The sequence below is a fragment of the Coregonus lavaretus genome (genome assembly GCF_964263955.1).
Source record: "Coregonus lavaretus genome assembly, chromosome: 17".
NCBI classification, from domain to species: Eukaryota; Metazoa; Chordata; class Actinopteri; order Salmoniformes; family Salmonidae; genus Coregonus; species Coregonus lavaretus.
In genome coordinates, this window is record NC_140004.1 from 22,721,262 (window position 1) to 22,735,440 (window position 14,179).

General features: G+C 43.1%; 1 protein-coding gene across 4 annotated transcripts in view; it reads right to left on the reverse strand.

Annotated features, from left to right (window-relative positions):
- Window positions 1-14,179, reverse strand: part of sorbs3 (sorbin and SH3 domain containing 3) — a 44,485-nt gene continuing 30,306 nt past the window's right edge. For 3 of the 4 annotated variants that reach the window (XM_084180983.1, XM_084180984.1, XM_084180982.1), the window contains exons 7-20: window positions 13,982-14,017; window positions 13,793-13,874; window positions 13,294-13,408; window positions 10,673-10,789; window positions 10,345-10,455; window positions 9,545-9,603; window positions 7,388-7,476; window positions 6,576-6,634; window positions 6,246-6,292; window positions 5,843-5,957; window positions 5,630-5,755; window positions 2,711-3,297; window positions 2,463-2,569; window positions 1-1,905 (exon numbers count right to left, since the gene is read on the reverse strand). In XM_084180983.1, the coding sequence (XP_084037109.1) occupies window positions 1,844-1,905; window positions 2,463-2,569; window positions 2,711-3,297; window positions 5,630-5,755; window positions 5,843-5,957; window positions 6,246-6,292; window positions 6,576-6,634; window positions 7,388-7,476; window positions 9,545-9,603; window positions 10,345-10,455; window positions 10,673-10,789; window positions 13,294-13,408; window positions 13,793-13,874; window positions 13,982-14,017 (1,712 nt within the window). In that variant the 3' untranslated portion in view covers window positions 1-1,843. The remainder of the gene's footprint in view (window positions 1,906-2,462; window positions 2,570-2,710; window positions 3,298-5,629; window positions 5,756-5,842; window positions 5,958-6,245; window positions 6,293-6,575; window positions 6,635-7,387; window positions 7,477-9,544; window positions 9,604-10,344; window positions 10,456-10,672; window positions 10,790-13,293; window positions 13,409-13,792; window positions 13,875-13,981; window positions 14,018-14,179) is intronic. The other variant, XM_084180985.1, reaches the window with a different exon arrangement.

A 14,179-nucleotide genomic window follows, 5' to 3' on the forward strand; every position in this document is an offset into this window, starting at 1 on the left:
CTTTTTATCATCAATTTATATGGTTTATTTGAATTACATAATGTATGTGTATCATTGATATTGAATAACATTGGTTGGTATTAGAGGAAATATATTATATGTTTAATCTGATACATGGTTAAAACCCTGTACAATCATATGTTGTGGCTAGAAAAGGCATTTTTACGATAGTGTGAATGAACAAAGCAGAGAAACATTTCAGTTGGCAACTTCATAATAGGGGTTTGGGTAGGTCCATAAATAAAATGACTGCTTAGTTGCTTCCCATTGGCTTACAAACGTATATTTGCCATTGGTTACACTTGTATGCACACCTCCGATTCGCAGTTTTAATGTATACTGTATGTCAAAGCAAATTGGTTAATTTTCAAAGCGGCAGATTATAGAAACAGTAGTAAACAAACACAGTTTGTAGTAGAACTGAGATACCAAATCAAATGTACAGTAGCCCAAGGAATCAATCTACTGGTCCATCTTACTGTTCACTCCTTTCTTTCTGTAATGTTTGAACACCATTGTGGGTTTTAATGTTGTAGTTGACAAGCAGGATTAGTGTTAGAAAAGATCTGTGCTCCAAAGTGAAGCTATGGCATCTCTTTGCTATCGCTTAGGTCATGGCCTAAAAATGTCAGCGGTTCCACTGAATTGATACAATTGGTGTAGCTCCACTTCTGTTCTGTCAAGACATTCCGTGTTGCATTCACTTGGGGGATAATGCCAACATACCTCCTTCTCATCATCTTCATCATCATCTTCTCTTCTCCACCATCACATTCAACTTCCACTTTAACACTCAACACCTCCTCTGTTCCCTGGGTCCCCTGTAGCTCAGTTGGTAGAACATGGCGCTTGCAACGCCAAGGTTGTGGGTTCGTTTCCCACGGGGGGCCAGTATGAAAATATATGCACTCACTAACTGTAAGTCGCTCTGGATAAGAGCGTCTGCTAAATGACTAAAATGTTCCCAACAGAAATACAAGCTGCACAAATGGCTGAATCATTACCAGTGAGCTTCATTGAAGATGTAAGTAGTGAACAATAACACGCTGAAGGACATTGCCTTGATTGTTTGCTCTGCTGCATAGAGCACTAATAAAATCTTGAACAAATGGAGAGTCAGCAGAACTGTTTTGTAACCAAGCAACAAATCTTTTATGCCATTGTTTCAAATAATAAAGTAAGTGATCCATTCATGTATATTGGACGGTCATATCAGTGCTGTGCTGTAGCCTCGGACACACCCAGGATGCATTTATAGATCTGAAATCAAAGTGTAGGAAGACATTTCAAAAGGAAACATTCATTCTGTCTACGTTATAGAGAACATGACAACATAAGGATATTCTCAGGCATTTGTGTCTGTGATGGCACTTGGGTGACAGAAAGTGTAGCAGGTGCATGCTAAGCCGAACACTCCACAGCAGTAGATGAACCATACTGAAGGAATGTCATTTGAGTTGTGTCAATGAGGACAAAGTTATTTATACTGTACCAGTATCATCATCAGCATTCATTCTATCCATTCAAGTAGTGTCTGTGAAAATCACTCCAAGTCTATTCAGTGATGGACCACACATGCTGGGGGTGAGGTGTCAAACCACACGGTGTTCCTACCTCCAGACCAGCTGCACACTGGCCAACAGCTGTGGTCAGTGGCTGACGTGAACATGCAGACCTGACTAAACCAAGTTGGTGACAGGGGGAGGACAGGGGGTGTTGGGGTCAGGGGTTGATCATTTGGCTGCTGGAATGATCTGATGTGCTGGTTAAAGCAAGCGGATCTAATAGTCATGTGTCCACTACAGTCCATGTGGTTGTGGAGTGGACAGGTAGAGTGAAGCAGTTACACTGGTGTCACATAGTTCCCTGGGAAAGTCCCAAAGGCATGTGTCCTTTCTGACGTACCTAAGGAAAGAGCAGAGCACATAGTAAACCAAAAGATTGTTCTCTCATACTGTACATCATACAGTACAGACAACCATGTTCCATTAATCTGACTACATAAGTCATATTTGTAATATCATTTGATGCCCAATAGAGGGCAGACTTGTATTTAATTTGACTTAAAATGGCAATCAGCTGTTGAAACAACTACAAAGTGTCCTCCCCACCACCATTTAGCTAAAAAGCTGAGGGGTGGGGCTGGAGAAATGTAACCACACTCAAATTCATAGACAGAGCTATGGATGAAAGGACTGACCATCCATGATAACAAAATTATAGTTCACCATGTTGAGGATCTACAGTGTTTGTTTACATTTAGTTTGTTTACAAACATTGGAGTAAAACAAGCTTATATTTTGGGTGCTGATGGGGTACGATAGTTGAACTAAGCTCATGAGGTATTTATAAGTTATATTCTTCAAGAATCAATGGGTCCATATCATTAATTTCTAAGTCCAAAAATGGATGTAGCTACTGCAGATTGCCCATTTCAGGTAAGGCTTGTGTAAATGTCTTACCTACAAACCAGCCATCATCACACTTCTCCATCACTTGTACGATGTCCCCCTCTCTCAGTTCCAGCTCATCTCTGTTCTGTGGGTTGTAGTTGTAAACTGCTTTGTATCTGAGTGAGACAGCACAGGCCAGGGTTTAGGATTTGATTTTTGGCAAGACGAATAGACTGTGGCAATGAAGAATGAGATAGACAGTATCCCAATCACGTTATATAAAATCACATTTTGATTGACACATTTTTTTGACTCACGGTTGGCGTTGCACTACTGTCGAGCCAGCATTGTTGGTCGTTTTTGTTTTGGGGATGTTGGTCGGGGCTGCTCCTCCCCTGTGGGCAGATGGTGACATCTGATTTGATGGTGAACCAGCTCTGCCAATAGAATTTTGCAAAGCTGGGTGTGCTGCTCCCCAGTGGTTGTTCTGGGGGGTGGGGGAGGCAGGCCCAGAAGTGGGGTGTGGCCAGTGATTGGGTGCTTCTTTGGATAGTGAGGGCTGGAGGGATGAACGTAAATGGGAGGCTACTGTCCCATGGGGTATGGGTGAGGACGGCTTCAGGGGGGAGTATCCTGGTTCAGGGCTGCGGGAGGAGGGGGTCAGACTCAGAGGCGAGCGGGTCAAAGGCGAGCAAGGTGAGTGTAGAGGGCGTCCTGGACTCATTGGCTCTGGGGATGTGGGTGACATGGGGCATAATGGGTAGTCGTCAGAGGATGATTTGGTGCGGGGCAACTTGTTAACCTGGACGTAGTTGGTGGGGAAGATGCCACTCCGGCTGGTCCCTGGGATCCGGCCCTCCAGCCACTTGTCGTCCACACGCCTGGTTACACTAATCACCTCGCCCTGAGATAGAGGAGCAGGGAGATCATGGTTCATGACAAAAGTACCATAACTCTCACGTAACACATTCAAATCTCAGGTAATCGTCAGTATCCATGTAATTCTGAATACAGTAGTGTATCAACCGTAAAGAAAACACAGGCAGTGTGAGAGAGACACAGTAGAGAGGGAGTACTTTGAATGATTAAAGATTCGAAAAGGACAGTCAACAGTTTAAGATTAGAGAGTAGAGTATTACCTTATTAATCCCAACATGGCAAATTGTTTTATCACAGCATCCATCAATGACAGAACACGTAACAATGACCAACACATGATAAAAAACAAAACAAGACACAGAAAGGCACATGCACCATAGTATCCCTAAAAGGATAGTCTGATTCCAGTGCTGTTTTCTATCCTACTCTAGGGAAAAAACAGGCAACAAGATGTTCCAATAGGAAGACCTCATAAAACAGTTAATCAATTACACTCATTAAAAAGCCTCATGGCTGTGGGTAAAAATGACAGTCTAAACTCTCTGTGGAACATCTGGGCAGGATGGACCTGCAACTGAAGCTGCTACTTTGTTGCATTAGAGTGCTGTGGAGTGGGTGTGTGTCATTGTCCATGATCATGTGTGTTTTCACTTGCAGCCTTTTTATGAACATGTCCTGCATTGATTCCAGCCTGCAGCCAATTGCAGCACTGGCTTTCTTAATGATTTAATACAGGTACAGTGGGGGGAAAAAGTATTTAGTCAGCCACCAATTGTGCAAGTTCTCCCACTTAAAAAGATGAGAGAGGCCTGTAATTTTCATCATAGGTACACGTCAACTATGACAGACAAAATGAGAAAATAAATTCTCCAGAAAATCACATTGTAGGATTTTTAATGAATTTATTTGCAAATTATGGTGGAAAATAAGTATTTGGTCAATAACAAAAGTTTCTTAATACTTTGTTATATACCCTTTGTTGGCAATGACACAGGTCAAACTTTTCTGTAAGTCTTCACAAGGTTTTCATACACTGTTGCTGGTATTTTGGCCCATTCCTCCATGCAGATCTCCTCTAGAGCAGTGATGTTTTGGGGCTGTCGCTGGGCAACATGGACTTTCAACTCCCTCCAAAGATTTTCTATGGGGTTGAGATCTGGAGACTGGCTAGGCCACTCCAGGACCTTGAAATGCTTCTTACGAAGCCACTCCTTCGTTGCCCGGGCGGTGTGTTTGGGATCATTGTCATGCTGAAAGACCCAGCCATGTTTCATCTTCAATGCCCTTGCTGATGGAAGGAGGTTTCACTCAAATTCTCACGATACATGGCCCCATTCATTCTTTCCTTTACACGGATCAGTCGTCCTGGTCCCTTTGCAGAAAAACAGCCCCAAAGCATGATGTTTCCACCCCCATGCTTCACAATAGGTATGGTGTTCTTTGGATGCAACTCAGCATTCTTTGTCCTCCAAACACGACGAGTTGAGTTTTTACCAAAAAGTTATATTTTGGTTTCATCTGACCATATGACATTCTCCCAATCCTCTTCTGGATCATCCAAATGCACTCTAGCAAACTTCAGATGGGCCTGGACATGTACTGGCTTAAGCAGGGGGACACGTCTGGCACTGCAGGATTTGAGTCCCTGGCGGCGTAGTGTGTTACTGATGGTAGGCTTTGTTACTTTGGTCCCAGCTCTCTGCAGGTCATTCACTAGGTCCCCCCGTGTGGTTCTGGGATTTTTGCTCACCGTTCTTGTGATCATTTTGACCCCACGGGGTGAGATCTTGCGTGGAGCCCCAGATCGAGGGAGATTATCAGTGGTCTTGTATGTCTTCCATTTCCTAATAATTGCTCCCACAGTTGATTTCTTCAAACCAAGCTGCTTACCTATTGCAGATTCAGTCTTCCCAGCCTGGTGCAGGTCTACAATTTTGTTTCTGGTGTCCTTTGACAGCTCTTTGGTATTGGCCATAGTGGAGTTTGGAGTGTGACTGTTTGAGGTTGTGGACAGGTGTCTTTTATACTGATAACAAGTTCAAACAGGTGCCATTAATACAGGTAACGAGTGGAGGACAGAGGAGCCTCTTAAAGAAGAAGTTACAGGTCTGTGAGAGCCAGAAATCTTGCTTGTTTGTAGGTGACCAAATACTTATTTTCCACCAAAATGTGATTTTCAGGATTTTTTTTTCTCAATTTGTCTGTCATAGTTGACGTGTACCTATGATGAAAATTACAGGCCTCTCTCATCTTTTTAAGTGGGAGAACTTGCACAATTGGTGGCTGACTAAATACTTTTTCCCCCACTGTATTAGGGTGTTAAAGATATAACATATAGTACATAGTAGGATGCTCACTTTGCGGAAGGACAGCTCAACAGGAAGGTCTGCATTGAAGGTGAACAGAGCCACTGCCTCTCCGTAATCCAGCAACTGGATGGTGGGAGACTTGATGGGTGTGGGCTTCTCTGTAGAAGGGACAATCTGGGGCAGAAATGAGTGAGGTTCAGAATGACATGTGGAGTGCATCACATAAATTGACACTCAGAGGTTAGATGGATGCACACCCACCTCCACATAGGTTGTGGGGAAGATACCGGCTCTCCCATGATGCTCTCCTTCAAACCAGTTGCCGTCTACCTGCCTGCGGATGTAAACAATGTCCCCCTTCTGTAGAGACAGTTCCCTATGAAGAGGAGAAAAGTCATACTGTGGCACCAGGGACATGCATTAGATTAAAGGAAGAGCTCAGCTTTTGTGCAATGTTCTGTTGCAAGGGTTTTGTTTCTAGTAACTCAATGTTAACATTAATATTATTGGGCTTTCTGAAATAATCGGTTTGGTCCAATTAGGTTTGGCAGACCTAAATGTGATATAATTACATTGGGTGTGTTTCTATTCACTGACAATACAGTTAAACGGACGTGTGAGAGAGGAAATGGTTTGCAGCCGATCAGCAGGAATTATAACTCACTTGGGTGACTGAGCCTGGAAAGTGAACTTGGCTCTTGCTGCTTTCATCTGCACAAACAAACACAAAGACATTTATTGCTTTTCACAAGGGCACAGGCCTGTTCCAGCTTGCAGTTGTTGATAGTTATAGCAAGATCCTAATCAGGGAAGCTAAAATAAAAGATATACCGATTATTCAGAGCACAATACATAAAGCACTAAAACCTCACGGTGAACCTCACTCCTCAAAGATCATAGATCCATTTTCAAAATGTTCTGACATTGTGTACAGTATACACAGGTATGTATAGTAGTTGGATATCCCAACACCAAGAAAGATAAAGACATCTACCTGCTTCTCCTGTCTCCTGGGTGGAAACTCCATGACTTCAGGTGCAGGGGAGAGGCGTTCTATTGTAGAACAGCATGGGGACGTGGAGAGTAACAGTGATGAGAGTGAGGAAACAAGACACGGGTCAAAAGAGTGGAGCAGAATCACAAGGTTTTATCAGGAAACTGTATAGCCTCCCAATCCAGCTTTTGTTGCTTTAAGAGTGTAATTATATCAAGTCAGTGGGAAGATATGTAAACATTGAATGAACCCTCTCCAGTTCAATGTATGTTATTCTAAAGAAACCAAACTTTTGGGCTGGTTCTCTGACTAATCTCCAAGAAAAACAGTTGGATAAAGCTAATCTATAATCAAGGCTTCCGGCCCGCAGTCCCTATTTTCTGTGCTACCTCCCCACCCATACACTACAGTTCTGTCCATACTAAAAGTAAGACACCTCTCCTCTCATTAACCCAGGTCAGTTTTATATCAAATTCATTCAGACAGATCAGGAAAGACTACAGGAAATCACAAGGAATCACAAGACTTCAACAGTAGTCCCATATTGAATTACTGTATTTCGTTAGTAGAGGCTGTTTTTCCATGGAAGTGTCACTGATTAGATTGTATACATTACCCATTTTAAAAATGAATCAATTCCGATAACAGCATTCAAGTACACAGCAGTATTATGGCCAACCTACTGTTACTAGTCTTTACTGAGCCATTTTACGGAGACTGCATGTCGAGTGGCCTATCCATAGCACCACTCTTTCTGAATAAATGTTTTCATGTATGGTTTGGATCCAGGATCAACTCCTATGTAGCCTTACCATGTGTGGGACTGGAGGCTGCCCTCTGAGCAACAGCTGTTGTGGGGACAATGGGACGATGGAGAGGTTGCTTTGCTCCAGTCAAAGAGCTGGAAAGAATGACAGGAAAAGAGAACAGGTTTACTATATGACTGTATGCTCCCACAAACTCCAGTCAATTTGATGTTTCCCAACATTAACAGCCTACATGGTGGAGCTCCACACTGTATAAGGACAGGGTACTGTGTGCAGTAGTATACACATTTGTCATGCAGATTTGGCCTCTGGCCACAGCTGCTGGTTTGCATATAAAGATCAAACAAAGTTGAAACAAATGACCAAATTGAGAGAGAGAGAGAGAGAGAGAGAGAGAGATCCAGATGAAATGACTCTGGGGACCTTCTGTCTTTGGAGAACTTATAGTCATCATTATAATCACTGACATTATTACCATGTGTAAATGACAGGGAAACATCATGCAGGGTTCTCCAATAATTGTGAAGTTAAAACATCTAGCAGCATGAGCAAATCAGTATCATTATTAAACAAACATATCTGAGAAAGTGCATTAGATCAGTAAACAGCTGTCCACTGTCTGAACCAGATAAACACAGTGACAGAGAGGCATCACACCTGCCTGTTGATCCAGTCAGAGTCTGGCACATGGCTGTGTCTGCCTGCAGCCAAGCAGGAGGCCTGGACAACAGGAAGCAGTAAAAACCTGCCATATTCTTATTGCTGTATGTTTCCATTTTACATCTCCTTAGCAACCGGCTCGGTAACCGGACCCTGAGGCCTTGAGGTAGGCAGGAGTTTGCTGGGCCAAAACCGCTGAGCTCAGTTCAGCAAACAACAATTAGGAGAGATCTGTCCAAGAATGTATTACACACTAGGTAAGAAATTAACTGAACTTCAACTTGTTAAAAGGTATGTAGCTCAACCATTAAGTATTCTATAAGAGTGTCTACTAGGCAGCAAGAGTAAAGTTACTTTGCTAAGTTTTCTAATTTCTACCTGATAGGGAACCAACGACTGTAAAGACTGTAACTTATGGCAACAGTAGTGGGATGGACAAGTGCATGTATCCATAGTGGATGAAGAAATGTGTAACTGGATTAAGAACGTGGGAGTTGTGCTCAGAGGAGGCCTGGTATGTGGCCTCCAGCCAGCCAAGGGCTCAACCATTAACCTGGCCTGTCCTGGTGTTACCTCCCTCTGCAGTTCACACTGGCTTCATGTTGCATATTAACAGCAAAATCTGGGATCATTTTGGAGAATATCTTTAGAAAGTCACAAGCTTTTGAATTGCATTATCTTTAAAAACTGTATTGTTACTGTAGGACGGTTATTTCACATGCCTGCAAAAATGCATTGACTGCAATAATTTGAATCATGGCTTAGAGACTGGCTTCATCTCTCTGCACTGGTTATCAAGCCACAGTCTAGCTAGACTCTTCAATGACCAACCTGCCAGTGCACAGACACAGATACAAGCCTGAGGAAGTGGGTCCCACCCATTAGTATCAAGACAACAGCAATCCAAACGGTTGTAAACAGACTTGTAGATGCTTAGTCATTGAAGAGGCATCAGTCATCCAAATGTAATGCGCAAGCAATAGTCTCAATACCATTGCCGTACATGTATGTAATATAAACAACATGTGGATTTTCTACTCATACCCAAGTGGTATGAGGTGTCAGAAATGATGCACGCATGTCAGTAGTGCATTATCTGTAGCCTCTGTGGGACAATAAAGTTGTAAAAAAAACTGCCAGATTTGATCTTTGTCCAAAACAAAATATTGTCTGGATAAGAAAGCTTAAGAAATGCCCCAATGATTTGAGAAAAGCTAAAATATTTGCTGAGTAAATCCCCTCTGTTATGAACAGATTTGTCAGAGCAAATGAAATAATGGAGTGTGAATCAGTTGATGATGACATGGTTTTGGGGACACACCTCAGCAACTATAGTAGCAGGATACAACAATGAACAGTATAATAACTGTTTCCTGTATCAACAACAATTCCTGTACATAGTTCTCAACATCAGAAAAGTGACGCAGCTACACCCAATGAACTACCCTGTACAACTTGAGACATAGTTTTACTGAAGGGATAAAACCATTGTATGTACAATCACACCAACAGACAAAGCAACAACGTTGTCCCATTACTCACCTGTTGTCCTGTGTTGTCCCTGTCCCTGCAGCAGTTCCTGGATCAGCGTTCCTGGCACCCTGGAAGCAGAGATCACATTGAAGGCTGTTCTCTCTTGATGGAAATCGCACAGCTACTCAGACAGAGCAGAGCTGGTGACCACTCCCAAATGAGCGAGAGGGAGAGAGAACTCCCCTGGGTCCTACACTCCATTGAATACACTCCATTGAATACAATTACAAGGTTGGTAACAGTATCTTTCCGTGGCATCTTTCATTGAGGAGTGGCAGTATACAACCACATAGAGCTGATTAGATTAGGTGCAAATTAAGGTTGTGAAGAGAATCAGCATCAACCTTTGAAGAGTAAAATTAAATCCTTCTATTCAGCATTAAAAGCATACAAGGCATACAGTGCTGCAAACAGTTAAGTTCTTCATTGAATTGAACCTCTGTTTCTACGGAAAGCGTGAGGGAAAAATCTAACAAATGCTTGTTGGATTTGCAGTCTGATTTAGATTTGTGGGGGGTTTAGATTTGTAGGCGTGTGATTTGAGGCAGACAGGTCAGGCAGGTCCTGGGCGTAGCAGGGTCACAGGGAAGTGTTGGGGTTGGCTTGCAGGGCTGTCTGTCTTTCAAATAGTCCTCACAGGAGGGGAGATGGGGAGATAACAGGGAGGTATGGTATTGACATTATCCATGCAAGCAACCAGACCTCCTCTCAGTGGATTTCTAGAGGAGTGTGAGAGTGAGGAGAGGGTTACAGGCAGGGTAGCAGGGAGGAGGGTTGCTTCAGCAGAGTCACAAGGGGGGCCTCAGTACCTCACCCCGGCCTCGCCGCGTCTGCTTCTTTTGGGAAAGCCTCCTCTCCAGGCCCTGGATGTCCGAGTCCAGCTCAGCCTCAAAACAGCTCAGCTCAGAGAGCAGAGACTCCTGGCCAATGCAGCATGGTGGTTGGAAGGAATGAATCAGTCAAATTATACAACTGAATACAGTAACTCATGGTGGCCCCATACTTGCATGCTTCTGCCATGATTCAATCTGTCCATGCTAACTTTTCCTTATTCTTTGCTAGCTCATTAAAACAATCACTGCCTTTGGCCATCATGGTCAAGGTTATGACAACTATCATGTCACTGTGAGCATTCACCTCGAAGGCAGATGGCTTAGACGGCTTCTCTATGGGGGACCAGGGTTTCTCTGTGGGTCTGTGCTGGACCAGCTGTATGGGAGGATGCTGGGGCTTCTGGGCTGGCTGACCCTGAGGCTGGGAAACACAAACATATAGACTCTGAGCACACAGTCAGACAGGGAGACCTGAGAGTTGGTCATATAGATAGATAACAGTTGGTCATAGTAGACGTATAGAACTGATATCTAACTCTTCTAAAAGTTCTTAAACCCTGCAGTTTGATTTACAGTAAAGCATGATCATCGTTTGTGATACATACAAGACCTATGTTTTTGACATGAACCCAGACAAACACACAAGTGTGTTCCTGTAGACTACTTTATAGTCAGTTAATCTGATTCACTTCATTAACTCTACATCCACATCAACAATTTAACAGCCATATGAAACAGAACTCATTCCCTCATTAAAGGCCCAATGCAGCCATTTTATATCAATATCAAATCATTTCTGGGTAACAATTAAAGGTCCATGTCACCAGGCAGGCCAAAACTCCATTCCACTGAAACAGGCAGAAATTTAAGGCAGTCTTTTCAAGCAGCTCTTACACTAAAAGGGCATTATCATAATTTTCACAATTTCACAGTATTATTCCAACCTCAAAGTGTGGAAATATATATAAAACACAGGAAAATCATGTTCTTGACTGCACTGGGTCTTTAAATAATAAATATAAATAAATAAATATATATTCTCAAGCAAGAATTTTGCTAGGACTGTCTGGGAGTGGGGACGGGAAAACTAAAAACTAGCTGTTACTGGCAGGTTTGGAACTGTTTTTGTTATTGGTCTATTAACCAATTTACCACATTGTGATGTCACCAGGCAAGCCAAAACTCCAGCCCAAACCTGCTAATTAGATTGTCCTGTGTAGATTGTATTTTCAACCAGCAACTATCAGGAAATAACAGAGATCTAATTTGTTCACACTTTTACAGTGTTAGTCTCATCAGCTGATACAAAACACAGGAAAAACTGCATTTTGACTGCACTGGGCTTTAAGAAGACATATGGCCCAGTAACTCACACCAGAAAGAATTGCATCAAGCTACACTACTTTAAAAGGGTAAAAACTCTTAAGAAACCTTCAACTCCCGGCCCCTTTTTCATGTTCCTTGAAATACCTTGGCAGAGTGAGATCCTGTGAAAGCCAAAGTATTCTCTCAGCCAGTAGTCATCACCACAATCACAGGCAATGATATCACTACTAAGGAGTTCAGCACTTGATTTGGTGTGTGCTCTCTAATTGTGTGATTCTCTATACACAGGCTGGCCTGGTCTGAGGAGAGGAGTTGCTGGAGGTAGAAGTTGTACCTAACCACAGATCTAGGATCAGATTACACTACCTCCAATCTTAACCTCAACCATTAGGGCAGGGTTCTTCAATTCCGGTCCTGGAGGGCCGAAACACCTCTGTTTTTCATCCTCTCCTTCTAATCAGGGGCTAATTCAGACCTGGGACACCAGGTGAGTGCAATTAACTACCAGGTAGAAATAAAAAACAGAAGTGTTTCGGCCCTCCAGGACCGGAATTGAAGAACCCTGCATTAGGGGGATCAAACATATATGACCCTGTATCCGTTGGTTAGGGACAACTTCTACCTAATCTAGAGCAAGCCTGTTGATGACCTTCAGAGTAAATGAAATACGCCTCCATACTGTGAAGCATTACGCACCACAAGAGGTTAACAGGCATAATCAGTATCACAAGATGCCTGGGCCACGTGGGGGACTCTACTCTGGCAGAGGGGAAACAAAGATTTATTTTCTTCCCGCTGTGAGATGCCAGGCTCAATTTGCACACTATCTGGGGCGTGGCGACAAGAGCCATTCAAAACGTCAGCCCAGAAACAAACACACTCCTCTCTAAATCATTCAGGGTATTTTAAAAGACAGACATACAGTACTCAAAGGGCCTCACACACGCATGCACACACACACACACACACATATACACACACACACATGGGTAGTTCCAAGTTCCCTTACTCAAGTTAGATACATTTCCAAGGGAACACATGCATCACAGACAGCAATACACACTGTTGACCATCCAGTAGTTTATGGCAGTTCATGGTTAACAAACACTGTCTTCACGTTCTTTTGCTTGTTCTACAAATTTTGATCTCAAAATTAAGAAGGATGCCAGAACACAGCTGGTGTGGGTTTGCCATTGTAGCACTGACCACATTAACAACTTCCTGATTACCTGGCATGAGATGCTCTCAGCTGAGAAGCATTCCAGGGTATTGACACAAACTAATCGTAATAGGAAAGGGATTAGGTGTTTGCCACCATGAGCAGCTATTGTATGCAAGCCCACTCCACACTAACAAATACAGTACATAGAAAAACTCACAAAAATAGTTCTGAAGCTAAGCCACAAATCTTTTGAAAACCTCAATGAAAAACGTGTTGTTTTAAAATCAGGAATTTGAAGAAGTCTTACTCCAAGAAAATATTTGCCACAGTGCAACCTTTGAATACAAACAAATGTGTTCTATCCAGGTACCATCTAAATTCAAATGTGTGGTATTGCTCCATGTTAAGTTCCCTGGTAAAGGTAGGTAAGGCCTTACCTCGCTGTGGACCTCTGAGGTGGTGCTCTGTCCAGGCTCAAAGTCAAATATGCTCCTGGGCTGTGGTGGCTCCCCCCATCGGTCTGAAAGCTTATCTTCAACCCCCAGCTCACTCCTGAAACACAATCCCCAACAACATGCATGCACGAACACACACACAACGCAACTTAATCATGGTTTCAGTGTCAGTGCCTGTAGGAACAGATCCAAACGTGTCTATCCGGCACTTGTTTTTGTCTCTCCCCACACTCCTTGCCTTGGGTCTAGATTGGAATTCACACTTATGCCATTCACCCAATTACCAGGTTGACTCAAGTAGCATGTACTAGGTGTTTCACAATGACTGACCACATGCTTCTGATATGCTGTGAACTTAGTCATGGTTATACGGTAACAGAAACAAACACATTCTAACATTCTCAACATGAGTTCTTCCACCTCACTAAGCTCTACTGTTGGTTTAAATTAGGAGGTTGAACGTGGACTCTCCAAGTCTCACCAGTCAGGGAGGGATCCATAATTGTCCATATGGGTCTGAGTCTGCTGCCCACCGGCTGAGTCAGCAGCAAGGGCCCGGGTCCCTGAGGATCCGTCGAAATTAGTGTTAGCAATGACTGGCCATCTGATAGAGTAGATATGTTACAGCCCAGAACATGGAACATGGCTATGGTATTTCCACTTTACTCACTTTCAGCAGACCATCGCTCAGAGTCCTCGTCAGTTTCTAACAAATGGGCAAAGATAGCAAAGAGAGTTAGAGGGATTTAGAGAACAGTAATCATAAATAGTACCCTTCCACACCAATCTCAACAAACCATTTCTGTATGAACCTTGCTTTGTGCACAGGGGCATTGTCATGCTGAAACAGGAAAGGGCCTTCCCCAAA